At 56.5% G+C, this 20090-nt stretch overlaps 1 protein-coding gene across 4 annotated transcripts in view; it reads right to left on the bottom strand.

The window, feature by feature from the left end:
• Positions 1-765: 765 nt before the first annotated feature.
• The window catches only part of RAB11FIP4 (RAB11 family interacting protein 4), a 97930-nt gene continuing 78605 nt past the window's right edge, over positions 766-20090 (bottom strand). For 3 of the 4 annotated variants that reach the window (XM_070395499.1, XM_070395500.1, XM_070395501.1), the window contains 12 exons: positions 18950-19179; positions 16534-16728; positions 15841-15975; positions 15509-15544; positions 13534-13633; positions 13189-13292; positions 11897-12037; positions 9700-9781; positions 9101-9238; positions 8869-9027; positions 7648-7791; positions 766-6580 (listed from right to left, as the gene is read on the bottom strand). In XM_070395499.1, coding sequence (XP_070251600.1) covers positions 6464-6580; positions 7648-7791; positions 8869-9027; positions 9101-9238; positions 9700-9781; positions 11897-12037; positions 13189-13292; positions 13534-13633; positions 15509-15544; positions 15841-15975; positions 16534-16728; positions 18950-19179 — 1581 coding nt within the window. In that variant the 3' untranslated portion in view covers positions 766-6463. The remainder of the gene's footprint in view (positions 6581-7647; positions 7792-8868; positions 9028-9100; positions 9239-9699; positions 9782-11896; positions 12038-13188; positions 13293-13533; positions 13634-15508; positions 15545-15840; positions 15976-16533; positions 16729-18949; positions 19180-20090) is intronic. The other variant, XM_070395503.1, reaches the window with a different exon arrangement.

The raw sequence follows: 20090 nt of genomic DNA, 5'->3' as shown, positions 1-20090 counted from the left end.
TGTATTTTTATTTGCAAAATCTGGCAACCCTAGCTGGGAAGGAAAGAGGACACGTTAGGATGGAGGGAATAAGGGCCGAGAGAACACAACCCCCAGTGTTGGGAGGTGACTTCCCCGAGAGCCCAGGAGGCCATGGGAAGCCAGTGGGTAGGGAGCCGCCCGCCTGCGCTGGCAGACCCGTGGCATGGGGCCTCCCTGGGGAAGTGAAGGCCTCTGGTCTTGCCTGCCCAACAGGAAGGGCAGATTCATCTCCAGCAGCAGGGTGACCTATGAACCCCTTTGACACCTGGAACCCTATAATAACGAGGGAGGGATGAACAAGGAGGGTAGAAATCTGGGTGGCTGCCCACCTACCCTGGAGCCACCTCCACACTGGGGCTTGGCATACCCGGCGCTGGCAGGGCAGTGGGAAACCAGGCTGAGTGGGGCACTTGGCCTGTGCCCAGGGGTCACGGTGGCAGGACCTGGGAGGCCCTGGCTGGGAGAGGGAACGTGGTTGCAGCGAGGACAAGCTTTTCAAACTCAGCCCTGGGGCTGGGCTGGTGGTGTTAGAGCAGCTCTGGGATCCACACGCATCTCCTGGGGCTGGTGGCTACAGCAGGAGTCTGCAGGGAGATAGACCCCCAGCCGCTGCAGGTCAGCACCAGCACCTGGCACGTGGGGTGAGGCCTGCTCTTTGTAGGGAGATGGTCTATCTCCAGGAGCCCTGGGACCAGCCCCCCGCCTTCCTCCCTCCCTCCTCCACCACAGAAACTCACCATTAAGTCAGGCAAGAAAAGCAAACTGTTTATTTACACCTCAGTCTGTACATCAGTTCCCGAGGGAGCCCGCCTCTGAGAGCCTGCTTCTTTTGGGCTGGAAGCAGGCAGGGGGTGGAGAGCTCGGGACCCTGGCTCACAGCCTTGGGGCCTCACCCCACTCCCCACCCTGGGGCCTGGAGGCGGGGGTCTCACTGAGCCCGAGGGCTGAGAGCTAAGCCCGCTTCCAGATGGAGGCTCCTGGGGCTAAAGACTCAGGTGGAACCCACAGAGTCAAAGCCATCAACCAACCCTTGGACCTGAGGCCACACGTGCAACTCATTCCACTGGAACTCCCCGCCCCCTTCCCCCCAGGAGTCCCAGCCTAGAGAGCTGGGGTGAAGGGAGCCAGCCGGCTGTGAGAGAGTCTGCAGCCTCGCCCGGTCTGACCTCGGTCCGATGTCAGTGGGGGATTTAATGGCACCCGGGTCTGAGCACCTTCAGCAGATGAGGGAGAGCTTGGCAGTTGTTAACGGCAGGCGGGGCAGCAGCGAGAAGCCTCTTCCTTCTGCCCACCTGTCCGCAGCTGTTCTAGACACCAGATGGCAGCGGCTTCCCCGGGGGCAGGGGGTGCATCTCCGAGGGGCCCACGGAGCTGGCAGACCCGGAACGTCCCTGCTGGGCTGAAGCCCCAGGCTGGGAAGGTGCGCTCTACTTTCTATAAATATTGACGCCAACGCAGGAGAGGTTTGTGGGAGAAGTTTACACGAAGCCACCCTTACTGGTGTGCGAGGCTTCTACACTAGCAGCAGGCTAGACGAGGGACTAAGTGGGCCCAAGCCCCCCAAGCTTAAGACCATCATGGAAAATTCTGTACAAGTGACCACGTCTGCACGGCTGAGTGACGAAGGGGCAGTGGAGCCTGGTCCCCGCGGCGGGCGAGCTGGGACACGGGGAGCAGGCCGGACGTGGCGGAGGCACGCGGACACGAAGTGCAACACTATGTACACATTTACAGGGCTCGGGAAGGGCCAGGGGCAACGCGAGGATGTAGAAAAGGGGGCAGTGGCAACATGGAAAGTCCTGTACAGGGGTGACGGGGAAGAAAAAGGCACAAGGACAATGACCTCAAACCATGCAGACAAAACGCAGCCTGTGCAGCACAGAACAGCGGGTCCCGGCAGGAGGCTCGGGCTCCTGGGACAACAGCACTTAGATCCTGCGGGGGTGGCCCTGGGCAGACATCCCCCCGTTACAGTCACAATGGGAAGAGAAGCACAAGGTCGGAGCAACAAAATCATGGCGCATCGACTTCACCAGGGTTTACGCTTTTAGAAACAACTTTCTAGAAAGTGGTCTATTTTCCCAGGTGGGCAGCCTTGGAGATGCCCTGCCATGAGGGGGGCAGCCGTGGTCCTGCTCCCCCTGCCCCCCGCCCTCTCATGCACACACACAGAGCAGGAGGGCAGGACCCAGAGGTCCCAGGGTCAGGGAAGGGGAGGGACTTGCTCAGAGTGACGGGGAGGGCCTGGCCCCCTAGCCTGAGGCCCCGCAGCAGCATGCCCGTCTCCCAGCCTGAATCACAGCCCCAGAGGGGCTGCCAAGTCCCAAAGGAAGAAAGGCTGGAGAGGACAGCAGGGAATGGCCCTCTCCCCAATCTAACACCCACCTCAGGCCTTTAAAGAGGGGACAACAAAGTCATTTCCTTGGAATGGCGACCATCCAAAAACTGCCGTTTCCAACCACATCTAAATTAGCTTTTAGGGTTAAATTTGCTAATTCATTGCTAGTAAACACACCCCCACAGAGCACAAAAAGGGGGCTCATTTCTCCCTGACCCACGGCCCCAGGAGTCCTGGGAGGCCTGTCCCTATTGTAACAAAAGCGCCCACACTGTGCCCTCCCGACTGGGCCAGGAATCAGACTCCTGGGGGTCACAGCACCTGGAGCCTCCCGATTGTGGGCGGGTGTTGGTTTGGCTACTCAGGGAGGAGCTGGGGCAACCCTTACCCACCCAGGGGACACCGACCGAGGCAAAGCCCACTGTTTCTGAGCTTGCTTGTCGGCTCCCTGCCAGGCTGTCCTGCTCCTCCTCCATCCCCCTCCTGCCACCCACTGACTGCGGGCACCAGGCAGACCTGCCCACTCAAGATGGCTAACCCGCAGGCTGGTGAGAACAGGTGGATTCGCCAGCTCCTGAAGGCTTCTGGCTGGCATTCTGGGGTCAAGGGATCTGCTAGCTTCCTGCCACCGGAAATCACCTCAGGAAAACCCACCACCCGCCCAGCAGGAGACTCCCTGTCATCTAACACCTGGATTAAGAAGCCCAACAACCACTTCCTCCCGTGTTCCCCGACCCTGGCCTGCAACCTTCCAGGACAGGCCCCAGCCCCCAGTCCCCGGGCTGCACATTAGCAAAACCCGGGGAGCCCTTCCAACATCTAGATGCCTGGGTCACACCCGGGACAATTAAACCCCAACTTGTCAGCCCAGTCAGCAGAATTTTTTAAATCCCCCCAGGCGATGCCAATGTCCAGCCAGAGCCGAGAGCCACCCTTTCGGGTCCAAGGGCCTGGGAAGGTTCTCGTCTCGGGCTTTGTGTTTTTACCAGGTCAGAAGTCAAGTCAAGCTAAAGAAAGGTCCCTCTTACAATTCGGCAAGGATCTAACACATTTAAAATAAAACATCTTGTCTAACTCCGGCCACGTCAAAGTTAAAAAAATTTTTTTGTACTAGAACTTTATTTCTTATACCTTCCCACAGAATCTAACAGAAGGGGCTTCCGTTCTATTAGATTCTGTAGATAAAACTAACGTGCCGGTCCCGTGAGTCCTGTCTGGCTTTGAGTTGAGTGCAAGGACAGGCCAGTGTCATATAAAGTGGGCGTCTCTGCAGAAGCCCCTCTAGGGCAGCGGTCACCAGCCAGCCATCCGCGGACACTGGTGGTCCGTGAGGTCCGAAAGGTTGGTGACCGCTGCTCTAGGTAGTGCTGGTTCCTACCTGGGTTTAGCAAGAACCAAAACCAAAACCAAAACCCACACAGACCACCCAGGCAAATCACAATCACCTGGGGAATTTTAAACGCCCGAAGCCTGGGCCACACCCACACCCATGAAATCAGAACCTCTGGGGATTTGGGCCTGTGATCAGAACTTCAAAAATCTCTCCATTTTAATTATGTGCCAACTATTGTGTGGAATAGACTTCTACTAAAAATTAGGTCGTTTACCTGAAATTCAAATTTCACTGGGCATCCTGGATACTGTTCACCAGGACTGAGCAAGCAGGGCAGGACCCTCAACCTGAGCACACACGAGGGAGGAGGCAGCACAGGAACGGGCGGACCCAGAGTCAGGGCAGCTCTGGGACCTGCCGGGCTGGGGGGCTGGGACCCCGAGGCCCCCGCCCTTCTCAGGCTAGCTTTCAAGCACAGAAGAGCTTTTCTAAAGTGTCATCTGAAAAAGCCAATTGGACAGACGAGGTTTCATAAGAGGTATTCTGGCTGATGTCAGAGGCTGGGTGTAACTTGAGGTGTGTGTTACATGGACTTCAGCCTCGTGTTAAAGTCCGCCCTCGTCCAGAGGCCCCTGCACCAGGTCCTGAGGGCCTTTCAGACGCGGGGCTTCCTCGGGGAGTGTGCCTGTGGCGCCCCCTGCAGGAGGAGGCGCAGAACGCTGCGGGCTGACCGCTTTTCCCGCCCCTTTCCCCAAGCAGAATCCCTTCCCACACTGCGACTGCAACTCAGGCGGGGGCAGTCTCCCACCTCCCTGCAGCTGAAGAGCTTGTACAGTTTTACACATAAAATGCTCATCCCTGGGGCAAGCCCCCACCATCTCTGCGGGACTCCTTCCCAAGTAAAACCCAGACCAAAGCCAGGTCAAGATTATCTTTCCTTTCCTTTCATTCCTGGCGCTCCGTCCTATTAGCAAATTCTCGAGAGACCGGCTCCTTATGCTTTCCTTCCACGGCCACTTCTCAGAGCCACTTCTCAGACCCTCGGCGGAGCCCGAGGAGACCAGTGTCCCAAGGGGTTGAGAAGCTCCGGAGGACGGACTCCTGCCCTGGTTTTCCTGGAGTGGGTGGCCCCAAACTCCTAGATCAAGCCAACGCAGCCCCGTTATTTGCCGCTTGAAACAAACCCCACACATATTCTTGAAAAGAAATCACACAATCCAACCAAAGCAAAAGCTGACAGGACTGGAAAGAAGGTGGGTCGTGGCCGCAGCCTACCTCTGTGAGCAGGGAACCCCCAAGTCCCCAGGGGCCCTCTTCACCCGCCACTACCCTACCTTCCCGGCATACTCCCCTCCACTCCCTCCACAACATGCCCAAACTTTCCCTGTACACTGGAAGTGCTAACGAAAGCAAACTTCGGGGGGGAAATGAAGACCATCCCTGTTTATATATTTGGATTGAGGAAACGAATCGGCCATATAAAAAGGAGAACCACTGGGACAACTCAGAGGAAAAGTACCCTATCTACTCCCAGCTGCCCCGAACAAAAGATCACATTGAAAATGTGTGTGAACTCCCACACGTGCCCCGAGGACGGACGACTAAGGTTTCCCTGAAACTTCCCCAACGGTGTCTCCCACCAGGACAGCATTCATTTCCCACTGGCTGAGGACCGAACGCAGGTGTGTTCCTAAAAGTTGGGATGCCGGGGTCTCCCTGCCCAGCTGAGCCCCGCCCACAGGCCTGGCTCTGAACACCCGCGCCCGCGGCTGCTGTCACCAGGCTGCGCAGAACGCAGGGTAGTGAGCAAGGCCCACTGCCAGCCCCAGAAGCGGCTGACGGTCCATCCTGGCTTCTCTTTCCAGATGCAGCCGGCGGAAGGAACCTGGCTGGGAGGCGAGCGTGCTCCTCCCCGAAAACCACATCTTTGGTTGCCCGATGCCAACACGTGCCTGAAACACCCCCGTCCCTCAGCCTCCTTCTCCCTCCTTTAATCCCTGCACGTGACAGCCAAGTGAACGCTGCTTATTTTTCATGGTCTCAAAACAAAACAAAACAGGAGGGGAGAGGTAGGTCAGCAGGGATGGGAGGGGCACAGAGGGCGCTAAAAACACGAGGCTTCTCAGAATGAAGGTGGCTCGGCAGCAAGCCCGAGTCCTTTGGACACACGGCGCACAAGCATCGCAGGGGCTGCCGGCCGGGGAGGGGGCTGGTGGGGGCCCCTCCTCATGTCCCCTTAACGCCACTTCCTCCTCTCTGAGCTCCAGCACCTGGACTTCAAAGGTGGCTACAGAGGCTGGCGAGGACACCGCTGCTGGACAGCTGAACTCCCAGGAAAGGTCATAACTTTGCTCCTGCTCCCAGAAGGCATGGGTGGCAGAAAGAGCTGTCTCCCTAGAGTATTTAATCCTCACCCCCAGAGGTAGAATCATTTTATCCAGTATCTGCAACACAAGCTTCCAGTTCTTGTTATTAGTCACTCCTGATGCAGACCTTGCCCCCCGCAACCTCCAGGACGCTCTGCCCCTGCGAAGGGACCACAAAGTGCATGGACAGCTAACGGCGCCGAGTCACCCCCAGCCACGGCCCCACGCTCACCCCTCGCTGTGTGCTCAGCGTCCACACCAGTACACATTACATGGTGGCCAGGGATACATTTTCAGTGTGTGTGGGGGCCCGGCTGGGGCCGCATCCTCAGGCAGGGTCTGCCCTTCGGTCCTGGGGTCCTGGGGTCCCGGGGTCCCGAGGCCGCTCTGCAGCCAGCCCCCGTCTCAGTGTTTGATCTCGAGGATGGAGGGGTTATGGTCCAGGATGGCGAGGATGATCTTGTCCATGTACTGCCGCAGCCGGAAGTTGATCTCCTCCTGCTCCTTGAGGGCTTCCATAAGCTGATGGTAATGGGAGAGGCGGTCAGAGGCCGGCCTGGGAGGCACCAGGTGCCCGGGCTCACAGGGAGCCAGTGCCCAAGGACAGAGCTCAGGAGACCCAGGCAAGGCAGCCCCAAGACCAACCTCTGCACTCGGTGCCAGGACACGAGTCTAAAGCCCGGCTCGACTCACACCCAAGGAGAGGGAACCATGCAGATGCCCAGGCCCAGCCCCAGACCCTGATTTGACTGGTCTGTGGAGGGGCCCAGGTATGGGTAAGTTTTGGTAAAAGCTGAGAACACTGGCCAAAGGCATTTATAATCAAGACGGACACCCAAAACCCCAGGGCCCTAAGACTTGTAAGGCTGTCTCTTCAGCCCAGAATGGCCCCCTTGCCACTCCTGGCCCTGCCACTGCCCCTCTCCAGGTCCATTCCTGACAGTCCTTTGGGATGTCGCTGAAACGCTGCATCTCCCCAGCTCACCTGGGAGCTCTCTGAGGCCAGGGGTCCCAGCACAGGGTAAGGGGTTCAGCGACTGTCTTAGATTCCTGTTTAAATGTAACTGGAGTATTTGGAGAGAGACCTGGGCTTTTATAACCGTACCCCGTGGGGCAGGAAGAGAGGCTTTGGAGCTGGAGGCCTGGGTCCCGCCCCCTCCACAGGCTCAGTGATCCTGTGTCCTGGCCTCCCAGTCTGTTCAGACAGCCCCTGAGGTGTCAGAAGATGAAGTGAGGGCACACTGCCAGCAGGTGCTCCAGAAGTGGCTTGGAGGAGGGGAGTTACAGACCCCCTGGGCTACATGTTAATGAAATCAACTGGCCATTTCTGCACATTTGTGGCTGAGCTAAGACTCAAGCTCCAAACCAGAGCTCCTCCCACCACCTGCAGGAAATCAAAGCTGATGAAACCCTCAAGCAGCTCTGCCCTCACTCAGTGTTGTTGCAGATGGGGCCTCCCCGGGGCCAGGCCTGGTCTGCTTTCCCTGTTCTGGGCAGCCTGGGGCTCGACGTTGCAACAGATGGGGATGGGGCAGGGCTAGAGGAGGACCAGGCCCCGAAGCGAGAGCAGGAGTGAACGGGCACGCTACCTCATCGCGCGAGGCCGTGTCGATTTCCGAAGCCAAGGACTGTGCTTTGGTCTGGGTAGCAAAGAGGTTCTTTGCTTCATAGAGGCTGAGGCTCAAGATCTGCCCATTCAAGTCGTCATTCTGATCCCTCAGCTTATGATTCTCCTGTGAGGAGGATGAAGGCACGATCAGCTCCCGCAAGCATCCAGAACCCACCTGTCTGCATCCACTGTCACCTGACTCCCACCAGTACCCTCCTTGCAGGCGGGTGTCATGTCAGGACCCCATAGATGATGTGGCCACTGCCAGGCTTGGGTGGGGGGAAAGGGCTGGGTCCTGGGAGGTCAAGGGGTTCTTAGAAGTCACAGCCCTGCTCAGGGAGCCTGGTTTCAGGTCACCCCTTCCTCCCTGGGGGTGCATGAGCCAGAATGGAGCCCCCAAGGCCCTGTGTGGGGACACTGCCCACCCGTGGCTCCTCCAACACTGACCCCTCGGGGAAGAAAAGCGATGCCCTGGGGTGTCTGGGCTGGCAGTGGCCTCTCTCCTCAGCTCCTCCTGCAGCCGGGCTCAGGAGTCCTGCTCTGGGAGCTCTCTCCAGGCCCATCCTCGCTCCCCAGACCCTGCCTGCCCATGCCCTGCCCAGACCCGTTCACCAGCCCCATGCTCTAGCTTTTGCCTAAGGCTTCTAAGGACTCACACCTGGGACCCCGGGCGCCCCCTGGTGGATGAGAAGAGCTGGGTTTAGTACTGCTGTGGGAGTGTGAGCACCAGCATCAGCTGCCGTGGAGCCAACTCAGGGGTATAATTTGTATGGCGCTCTCCCACCCTAGCTGGGCTAAGGATGGGGCTGCAGCAGCCATCACTCCCTCACTTGGTCACTGCCCCTCCTGGTCCCTCGTCCCCGACCCCTGACGGGTCTCCATTGTAGGAGTGCTCCCAGAAACCTTATGAGATGGCTCTGCCGGAAGACCCCACACAGGGAGGCACTAATATTCGGCCGGGGGGAGTCTCATTCCCCACCCCACGTGCCCAGGACAGAAGAGTGGTGTCTATTTCTTTTTATGGATCCCAAGGAAAGCCCTGAAAACCTCCCTCAGCCATGGCTGCCTTGCCTGAGCTGAGAGATGAGGGCGAGCAGCCCTGACAGCCAGGTTGTTGAGTGGAGCAGGCAGGAGTGTGTGCGAACCCACCCCCAGGGCCCTGGACACCTGATCCCGCCGCACTGAGGCTCCCAGGGCGCACCTGCTTGAGTCGCTTGATCTCATGCTCCAGCTCCACCTCGCGGGCCCTGGCGTTGAACTCGCCCAGGCCAGAGGATGCGCTGCGGCCCCTGCCTGGCCGCTCGCAGTCCAGCTTGTACATCTGCAGGTGCTCCAGCTCCTTCCGCAAGTCCTCGATGAGCTGCGTGGGAGAGAGGCCGTTGGTGGGAGCAAGGCAAAGGAGGGAACCTGGAGCCCTCTGGCCCGGGACCCACCTCCTGCGTGGCCTCCCGCTCCTTCTGGAACTCGAGGCGGTTCTGCCGCAGCTTGTCCATCATGCGCTTGTACAGGTCCATCTCATCCTTGAGCCGCAGGCTGGTGTCCTCCAGCCGGTCGGACATACGCTGCCGCTCCTGGGGCCGGGAAAACCAGGTGAGTGAGGAAGGTTCCCAGAGGGGCTCACTGTGCCCCGGGGCTTCCCTGAGGATCTGTGTCAGCCACCTCGGGCAACCAGACCACCCCCGAGACAGAGCCGCCGAGTCCCGCTACAGAAACATCCAGTCCCTAGGACTCTAGAACCGCCGGAAACACCGAGGCCTCTGCCGGCCTTCAGTGATGCCAGATGAACGGCTAGAAGGTGGCAGCCGAGCGTTTAGAAAGTAACCCTTTTCTCCGTTTTATTGTATAAGGAAATATATTCACTGCAGAAAATCAGAAATATAGGAAGACAATTTATTGTTCATATCTTACTGCCTGTTTTTTCTAGGGCAATTTTATTAGAATTTCAGAAACTAAAGGCCTCGCATGGCCACGCTGCCTGTCTGTGCATTTGGCTCCAGGTCCAGGCCTGGGAGGTGCTGCACCTGTTGCTCACCTCGTCCAGTTTCTCTGTTTGCGACTTGAGCCGAGTCACTGTGGTCCTGAGCTCTGTGTTTTCCTCCTCTAACTGCTGCACCCTGAGGAGAGAAGGACGAAGATGTCAGACAATCTGCAGCAATCTCTGCTCTCGCAGGAGGAAAGGTACCAGAAAGCAAGAGAGAGAATATAAATAATTATTTCAAATGATAACACAGCCTTGCGCTTCCTGTCATCCAAGGAAAAATGTTAAAGACACTGAATTATTTTTGTATTTTTCGTGATTCACTCGTCAGTGAATAAGAACATTAAGATTCTTTTCACATGCGCCCTTATGACCTGAAACTAACGAGGGGGCATGCTTTTCTCCTAAGAGGAAGTCTTCCTGTGGTTGTCTGTGACAGGGCCCTCCTGCTGGAATCTGCCATTTGAAGGCAATGACCGTATTTGTTTTCTGTTCTCCCCGCAGCATCTCACCAGGGCTCTTCCTTCTGAGAGCTCAGTACAGCTACCTGACATCCACAGGAATCAGTTCCAATAATCGTAATCCTCTACGTTAGCATTCACCAGGGGCTGTCCTGCTGCGACCCCATGAAAAGACAGCCCGGGTGCCCAGGTAGGTGGTGTTGTTTCTTTTTAACCCTCACCCGGAGATATTTTTCCCACTGATTTTTCCATAGAGTGTATGAGAAAGGAAGGGTAAAGAGAGAGAGAAAAAAGCATTAATGTGAGAGAGACATTGATTGGTTGCCTCCCGCACCTGCTCCAGGAGAGGCCCACAGGCCAGGCCAGAAAGAAATTCAGACATGCACTCTGACGAGGCCACCTCATGGGGAACTCGAGATGGTGGCGGATGTGAGGAACAAAGCACCCCGCATGACTCTGGGAGCACAGTCTGCATATTCTATATGAACAGCGCCCCCTGGAGTTGTGCAAGGGGCATGAGTTAGGAGACATTCCCAAGAGGGCTGGTTTTCTGTGGTTTGGCCTTTGGCCCACACTCACTGTCCTCTTCCACCACCTGTTCCCAGGCACCTCTCAGGCCAGCCCCCCTGGCCCGCTGTCAGAAGCAGACAGAAAACAGTGCCACTTAATGAGGGACCAGCCTCCAGAAACAGATGCAAAACAGCAGCTTCGAGACATGAGTGAACCCCTGGTGGTAAAGCTAACAAAGCGGGTCTCAGGCACAGGGGAGTTAGGAGGTCTCGCCGACGGGTGGAGGGGCACCAAGTGCACTAGTGCCCTCTGGCCCTGCCTGACCTCCGCAGGCGGGGAAGCACCTGCTGCCAGCCCTGAGGGGCAACGCACCCTCCCCCCAAGGTGGCCTAGCAGACACCAAGAAGGCACAGCCGGGACACTGGGGACTGAGTGCGGGGGCAGCTGTGCGCTCTGCCAGGGCCCAGGCTGAACCGGGACATTGGCACAGCCCTCACCCATTGGCAGTGTTCTGGTGTACATCAGCTCACCCACCCTCAGGCAGGGAGGGAGGGATGACAGGTGAGGAAACTGAGGCCCAGGGAAGTGACATGGTGCGTTCCAGCTCATGGAACTGATGCGTGACCAGCCCCGAATCCCAGGTCAGTACCCCTCTCCCTGCTGCCTCGGGTTCTAACGTCTCTACTGGAGCCCAGCTTTTCCATTTCCCGTGGCTTGTGGGCCAGGGCGAGTGAAGAATCTGACAGCAGGGGGAGCTCCAAGCCTGGACATTAGTCTCAGCCCAGGCATCAGGCAACAATACCGGTTTGGAGGCTTTTTACCCAGACACGTGTTGTTTCCAGTTTTACCTGTTGTGAACAATTCTGCTATGAACACTCTTTGACACGCCTCCTAGAAATCATGTCACGTGTTTAGGTATCAAAAGTAGAACTGTTAGGAGACAAGGCCTCCCCTCTGGCTGCTTTCCAGTCTCTAAAATGGGGACGGCAGCACTGCCCCACAGGCTGTGCCAGGAGCGTGGGGGGAGAGGGGGTCAGGAGGCAGCCGGCTCTGGGGAAAAGCCCAGCCCTGACCAGTTTGGCTCAGTGGATAGAGCGTCCGCCTTCGGACTTAAGGGTCCCAGGTTCGATTCCGGTCAAGGGCATGTACCTTGGTTGCGGGCACATCCCCAGTAGGGGGTGTGCAGGAGGCAGCTGATCAATGTTTCTAACTCTCTATCCCTCTCTCTTCCTCTCTGTAAAAATCAATAAAATATATTGGGGAGAAAAAAAAAAGCCCACCTGGTGTGCAGCAGCTCGATCTCCGTGCTCCGCTCCCTCTCCAGCTTGCTGTAAGCCTCTCGGTGTCGCCGCGCCTCCTCCTCCAGGGCCTGCTCGGCTGTGGTCTCCTGATCCTTCACCATCTCTTCCAGCTCGTGCACCCTGTGGAGGGGCGGACTCCAGTCCAGGGCCAGCTCCCATGGCCTGTGTCTTCTCACCCCACCCAGGCTGCAGCCACGAGGAGCCCTGGACCCCAAGTCACTAATGCCCCTCCTGTGGGAGGTGGAGGCGTGTTTCTCAGGCCTGGGGCCAGCAGCTTTGCTGACAGATGAGTTAGGGACACTATGGCACCCAAGGGGAGGTGTGTCAGCCGGGCATGCCATGGAGGCGCAGGCCTGGCAGTGGGTCCAGAGGGGAGCGAGGCTGTGCCTGAGAAGGTGGGATTCCCGGGCAGACAGAGGGAGGGACGGCAGGCCCCGCCACAGCTGAACGAAACAGCCCTCAGGCCTCTCCTCCTCTCCCTTCCTGCCAGGACCCCTTAGTCAATAATTCAGCTTTTGGGCACCTGACTCCTGGCTAGTGGCCTGAGCATGGCAGACCTGGGACAGGGCCAGGCCCCACTATGGGTGTTATAACCCCAGTCCCGGGGGCCTCAGCGGTCCCTCCACCTGGGGCACATGTCACTGGCAAGAGTCCCTCTATGAGACTGACCTTCTGGGAGGGGAGTACAAGGTTGAGGATCAGGGCTTGGGCGGGGATCCATTTAACAAGTTTCAGGCTGTCCTGGGAAGACAACTAAATGCTCTGTGTGCCGAGGAATTCCAGACCCCCAATCAGGAGCAAGTGCAGCACCCCCACTCCCACGTACTCCTGTCAGCACTGGGGAGCGCCATGTTCAGCGGGCCTCCTCCATTGGAGGTGAGAAGAGCAATGCTGGACTTTCCCCACCAGCAGCAGGTGTGGGCCCCCAACTCACACCAGTCTCTCCCTGCGCAGAGCTGGTCCCCAGGAAGGGAGGCCAGGCTCTCATCTTTATAGGACACACACAGGAGAGTGGATCCCAGCTCCTGCCTCAGACATGCCCTGGGGCTGCAGACCTGGGGGGTCAAAGTCAGGCTCCTACCTGTCTCCCTGTCCCCAAAGACCTGTCCTCCTGGGCACCCTGCATGGGCAGAGCCAGGGAGCAAGGGCTGATTCGTCTCAGACCCGCAGAGCTGAGAGCTCCCCTAGCTTCTCTTGGGGCCTTAGCAACAGGGACAGCCCTCCGTTCCTAAGTCACAGCCAGCGCCCCCGAGCCAAGGCCACAGCCTGACCTGTGCACCAGCTGGGTGTTCTCCTGCTTCAGCTTGCTCTTCAGGTCCCCGTTGGTCAGGCTGTCATTCTCCAGTTCCGTCACCTTTTTTTCCAGGAAGCTCACCTACAATAGGGGGCAGAGGTGGGGGTGGATAAAACCTCTGAGGCCCCAGGACTGAGAACCTAGAAACCACAGGACCGAAGGCCAGGCCCTCCAGCTGACTGTATGAAGAGCAGTCATGTTTGGTGGGAGTGAGGATGGGGTGGGGATGGATGTGCCCACGTGATCAGGAGGGACAGGGTCTCCCAAGCTCCCAGAGAGCATCCCGGGGTGCTCCCTGCTGTCCCCAGGGAGCAGGGCCCACCTTCTCCGTGATGTCGTTGTCACAGGAGTCAATGCTGTCCCGGAACAGGTCCTCGGTGCTGCCATTGCTGCTGCTGAAGTTGCTGCTGTGCATGAGCTGCCTGCAGGGGTGGAGGGAGGCGCGTCTGGATGCAGAGGGCCTCTGGGGACTGAGGTCCAGACTGGGGCACCCAGTACCCTGGGGATGTGTGCGCCAGAACCCCGTCTAAGGAGGCTGGCCTCACCCAGCCAGGGGAGAGTTGCCTGACCTCTGAACTCACAAGGTCATCCAGCTCAGAGGATGGCAGGCGGCTGCTATGCCCCTCAGAGCCCCATATACGGGGCCAATCCATACCAGCTCTTCCCTGCTTCGTCTGAACCCTTCCACACACCAGTTCTAGCCAGTAGCTGCCAAATGACCAGAGCTGGTGGATAAGCCCCGACCACCCCCCCCCCCCCCCCAGCCTGGCTCCACGGTCCCAGCAGAAGGACTGGCCCCAGAGGCCACCAGGAAGCAGGACCCAGTGCCCTCACCAAGCTGCTCCTGCTATATCTCTGGGCCCCGGGGGGAGGGCAAAGGAAGACCACCCAGACTGCTGGCAGTGTGCCGGGAGCCGGTCCATCCTTGCTGTTTCAAGGGACCTGGCGTATATGGCATACTGTTCTTAATATGTTTGCTCCCCTTCTTGTCGCTATGTGTTTTAACCAAAGTCACCTCTCCGAGAAAGGTTGTTTCCCCAGGTAGGAATTTTTCCCTGAGGTTAGGGAGGGGATACAACCCCTTAATTAAGTGCCAGGCGGGTAGTTAAGCTACATAATCTTTACTCCCTGGAATGGAGATAAGAAACGCCCTAACCTTTGTAATAGAAATTGACAGGATTAAAATTGGCTGGTATAAATATGGATGTAACAAGACAATAAAGATCAGATCCACATCAGATCCTGGTCAGACCCTCATCAGATCCTAACCAGAACCTAGCCAGAGAACATGGCAAAAGATCCTGGACAAAACCTGGCTACAGAACTTCACTGGAGAACCTAGACAGAACATGGCAAAAGAACCTGGATAGAACCTGGCTAAAGAACCTGGTGACTGAACCTGGCTGGAGAACCTGGAGAACCTGGCTGGAGAACCTAGCGAGAGAACATGGCACCAGAACTTGGTTGGAGATCCTGACCAGAACTTGGTTGGAGTTCCTAACCAAAACTTCGCTGGAGATCCTGACCAGAACTTCGCTGGAGATCCTGGAGGGAGAACCTCGCTATGCTGATGAACTGAACCCAGTTTCCATGTCATTCCTTCTTCGCCGACTCCGTCCACACCTTTGGGGACCCCTGGACCTGCTGGGGTTGGACCCCAACAGCAGTGTGTGGTGGGTGAGACTGAATCCTGGAAGCAGGCAGATGTAGCTCTTGCCTGAGGCAAATCCCAGCTCCATGCCCCAGGGCTCCCCCTTCCCACTGTCAGGCAGCAGCCAGGGTCCCCACCAAGAGGCCGTCTCACCCTGGCTCCTGGGCGGGAGCCTGGGCGCTCGCTGGCAGCTCCCGGAGCCCTGAGTGCAGACCCGGGGCCAGTTTGTAGGAGAACCAGAGTGGGTCCTGGTGGTCCCAGGAAGTCAGCTCCGCAGGATCTAACCTGGAGCGAAGCCACCACCTCTGCCAGCAGGAAGCCCAGGGCCTCTCAGAGCACAGGACAGGCACTGACAGCGAGGGGCCCTGTGCTGCCTGAGGCTGAGGCAGCTGAGGCCTTGCAGATGCCGACTCTGCCAGAGAGGACAAGGCATGGAGATGGGGAGGGCCCTTCTTTTTCAGAAGTGTGTCCTCCAGTGGCTCTGCCTGCGCTGCCTGGCACGCCGTGTTCTCTCTGCTCATTCAGCCAGACACAGGGTGCAGGGCACTGCCTGGGTCGGGGCTGCTGGCATGGAGCTGGCCGCCCTGGCAGCAGAGACAGCATTCAACCTGTCCTTCCTTGGGGTGGGGGGATGGAGGGGGCTTACCGTCCAAAAGCCGTGCTGGAGATCTTCCGGTTGGGGCTACAGAGAAAGAGAGAGGGGAGACATGGTCACTGAACAGCGGGGCTCTGGGCTGCCCCTTGCGCCCAGGCTGCAAGGCACCGAAGTGTGAGCCAAGCTTTCTCCAGCCCAGCGAAGGGAACTCCCTTATCAGCTCGGTCCTGAGAGGCAGCACCCTGATTTTCCTGCTGCAAAAAAACCCAGGCCCCGAGGATCAACCCCATTCTGAGAGTGCTCTCACCTGCCTGCTGCTTCCCCTCCTGCCCCCACTTCCCCCACCCCCGGCCACCTGCCTCCATGCTGGGCCCGGGCCTCACCTGTTGGCCTTCAGGTTTTTCAGTCGGGCTTCCAAGTCATTCAGCAGGTTGATTTTCTTGCAGCACTGAGAGCAGTAGACATCCAGCAAGTCGCTGTTGTACGCGTGCCGCATTTTCCGGGGCGTCTGCCCCGCACTGATTCATGAAAGAGAAGGCAACCCCTTCTTAACAGCTGTCCAGTCTGGTGCCCACCGCATCCTGCCGAGCTTACTGTACTGGGCTGCCCAATACCTGGGAACCTTGTGTGTGTGTGTGGTTTGGGGGTGGAGAGTGGGAGGACAGCACCAGGTCTCCCCTCCTTCAAAACTCTCAAATAGAAGCAGCCAATGAATTGTACCCATTTCATAGATAAGGCAACTGAGAGCGCTAGAGTTAGAGTAATCAATGAGTCAGGTGTGTGGAAGGTGTAAGTATGCCACCTGGAAAAACACTTCAACAATGAGGTTCTAAAAACAAGACAACAAAGACCCCCGAGTCTGCAGGCTCCCAGGTTGGTTAATTCTATTTCTTCCCCAAGATGGAAGGAGAAAGAAGGAATTCCAGACCCCAATCAGGAGCAAATGCAACCCCCTCAACCCCCAGGAGCAGAACCCATGTAGCTCAGGACTGCCTGCTGAACCCCCCGGGGATGCGGCCGGGTTGGCTCTGCCACTTTTCCTGGACCCCAAACGCCATTCCAGACCGAGGGGCCACCTGGAAGACACTGACGACCCCAGGTCCGAGTAGACGTTGGTCCTGGTCTCGTCGTCGGGGCAGGGGCTGCTGGGAGCACAGTCCACGTCATCTCCCTCCCCGTAGTCTTCAAACTGCTCCTCGTTGCTGATGAGCGAGGTGGTGGAGTGTGTGGAGAGGTCTGAAGTCGTCACGGATGGAGTGTGGCCCAGGGACCTGGTGTGAGGGAAGGGTTGCCCGTTAATGAGGCCACAGCCTGGGGTCGGAAAGCTACCAGTCCTACCAGGAGGTCCACTGGTACGACAGATGCCAGGGGCCTGATTAAGTTTGTGCCTGGTGATATGCTAAGTACACTTTTGGGACCTTATCCAAGGGGAATATCTCACCATAGAAACTGTTTCTGCCCGAGAGATAGTCAAACCCTGCAGCAAAAATTGCTTAAAACCCAATGGTCCACATTCAGCTACTTTACATTATTATACTTTTTTGTTTTCTTTTTTTTCCTCTTTTTACATCACACTTTATATTAAATTATAATACATATGAGTAAGTTAGCTTATTAAATTATGGTCTATCAAATCATTGTTGAAAGGTTTATTAAAAATAATGGCAATAACGTGGAAAAACTAATATTAGGTTTTAATTAAAGTTGTACATAAAATTCCAGCTATAGTAAGATTGAGCATGATAAACGTCTATACAGAATAAGGAGAAGTTGTAAATGAATACATTTAAGTGGTAACAGAGCTTGACTTTGGGTGGTGGGACTATGAGTAAAGTTAGTTATTTCCCCTCCGTTCTCACTTCCCCAACTTTCCCAAGTTCTATTTAATTGGCTTGTACTCCTTTAATAATGAAATGTAGTTTTAACAATGAAGTTTTAACAACAATGGGGTACCAGGTGAGATGCTTCTCCCCGTTTACAGAGGGGATTTCTAGTCCCAAAGAGCCTAACTCCAAGAAACACAGTCAGAAACCCTGCTCGCCCCCCTCCCCCCACCTCGGTGACCCCGCTGAGGGGTAGCGGGTACAGTGTCAGGCTGGTGGAGACCTGTCCCTAACCCAAGAACAGAGGGAGGCACAACTCATCACCTGCCAAGATCTTTCCTCCCGTTAGTCATCATGCAGTATTCCCTGGGTACTGTTACTCATAAGCTAGGGTTTCTCTGACCTCCCAAGCCTCCACACTCGGAAACCTGAAACAAGTGTGTAAGGGGCTGAGGCAGTGGTTCTCAAACTGTGCCCCCGAGGAACCCCAGGTTCTATCTAAGACTCCCAGGGTTAATGACAGGGTGTTAAAGATCAAGTCTCCAGTACCTCCACCCAGATGTATTTATTTCCTTATCTATCTGCCCTCAGGTTCCTCAGCACCTCAGGTTGAATTAATCATACTCCTCCTTTCTTTCTCCTATACATTTTACTGAAACTCTTGGCACCTGCTGCTGGCTGCCTCCTGGTGATTGATGGTCCCGGAAATCAATGGAGACAATCAAGTGGCAAATGATTAGCCAAAAGGCCAACAGGTCTGTAGTCAGTGACCATCTGTCCTTGGGTTGGTCACAGGAAGCACATGGATAAACAACTCCACAAGGCCCCTCGAGAACTCCCAGAGCCCCCAAGTTTGAGAACTCCTGTGCTGAGGAAATACATTAGGTTGAACCATATGAAATTGCTTTTTAAAAGTTGAAAGTCATTAAAAATGGACAATTTCATATGGTTCGATCGATACAGGTACCCCTCCCGCCTCTCCAAATCTCAGGATCAGCTGTGACCATTACCTCCTCCTGACACATGGGATACCAGCTCCCAACTGTCACGGCCTCGGCTATGAGGGCGGCTGCTGCCCATCACCCCACAAACACGTATCATCTCTCCAGGGACAGAGTGAGGGCTGGAAGGAGAGGGACCCCCTGCTGACACCAACTAAAAACAACATTGCCCCATTGGGAAGTCACTAGGTCCTAACGTCATTTTAAAATAATAATTCTGGATATGAGAACACATGAGCAATAAAGGAAATACAGAATATATAGCCCAGTAGATGGGAGGTAATTAAAGCCATTAATAATCTCATCCTGAAAGAACTGCTAATTTTCTGGAATCATTTTTCCCAGGCATTTATATATATAAATATTTTTATATACTAGTACATTTTTTAAAAATAAAACTAAGATCATACCTCATTGACATCCTGTATCTTGCCTTTTTTAAAAACTAATTGAGATCAGATACCCCGTATCATTAAATAGTGAAGCTTGACTTTACACGGTTGTCTAAAATTCTAGAACTGGCCCTGCTGTTAAGCCTTTAGGTTGCTTGGAAGTTTTGCTATTTACAACACCCATGAAACGTATGCCTGGGATGGGAACCCCGAGTGTATGTCGTTTGCTTCCAGGCCCAGGGGTCACGCATGGGGTTGCAGACAGCTTTCACTCACTTGTCCTCGGGCAGGAGCAGGCCCCCGAGACCCCCGTCCTTCTCCTCGGCAGGGCTCCCGACGGGCCCCTCCAGGCTCTGGGTGCTCTCCATGGGGCTGTCCATGTCTGACTCGGGGGGGCCCTCGGGCGGGGCCAGTGTCATAGCCTCCTCCTCATCCTCAGGAAAGAAGCCGGGCTCCCTGGGGAGGACCTCGCCATCAGCAAAGGTGGGGCCTGGCACCTCGCTGCCCTGGAAAGGACAGAGACACACGGAGTGAGTGAGGGTGGCTCCCTAGGGCTCAGCACTGGTCATCAGATGGCAAGGACACGTTACTAATTATGAAGTCCAGGCGCCACACCTAATGACAGCGGGAATGGCACGCAGGGACCCTGAGGCTCCAGGTATGAGAGCGCTGCCAGGTGGTTCACCTTGGGGCCTCTCACACTGCCCGCCTCACGAGAGCCCAGTGAGGAGTCAAACCCCCAGGGACAGCCACCCATGGAGGAGGGCCACAGCCAGGCCGGCCATGGTTCAAGGCACCCGGGCAGCTCGTCACGATCCCCATCACAAAGGCTGCACAGGAGGCCAAATGGCTTGGGAGAAGGCTTCGAGGTGATGGAGCTCAAGGCACAGCCCCAATGAATGGCCACCGAGAACAAGGACCCTGACCTGCAGAGCGTGCCACCCAGCGCAGGGACGTGCGTGCAGCATGACACCCTCCATGACGCGGGGCACTTCCCATAACCCCTCGGGACTTAGTTCTCTCTGTAAGTTGGGAGTGGCAGTGAAGTCTTACAGGAGCGCTGTGTCACAGTGGGCCTCGAAGAATACACCCCAGTCACAGGATGTGATGACAGCCTGGGGGGCATGGTCTCCTTGGCCCTGCCCACAGCTACACAGGAGCAAGAACACCAGGCTCTCCATTCTGCGCTCTGGGCTGGTCCCCAGCGCCTAGCATGCTGCCCGGCGCAATGTTGGCGCACGATTTGCCTGAACCTTTTGTTCAAATCATCTTCTAGAAGGGGTCTGGTTTGATGCAGAGCTCACTCTGGTCTGAGGGACAGCTCTCTGCAAACCATTTCCTGGGGCCACTTTGTCTCTGAGGAGGTGGGTACCTCCCAGGTGGCACTGCTTCCACCTGCTCCAAGGTTCTCAAGCGG

Source organism: Myotis yumanensis, unplaced genomic scaffold, assembly GCF_028538775.1.
Source record: "Myotis yumanensis isolate MYYU_CA2020_CCGP unplaced genomic scaffold, mMyoYum1.0.hap1 SCAF_16, whole genome shotgun sequence".
Taxonomy (NCBI): Eukaryota; Metazoa; Chordata; class Mammalia; order Chiroptera; family Vespertilionidae; genus Myotis; species Myotis yumanensis.
This window is presented reverse-complemented; position numbering and strand designations above follow the sequence as displayed.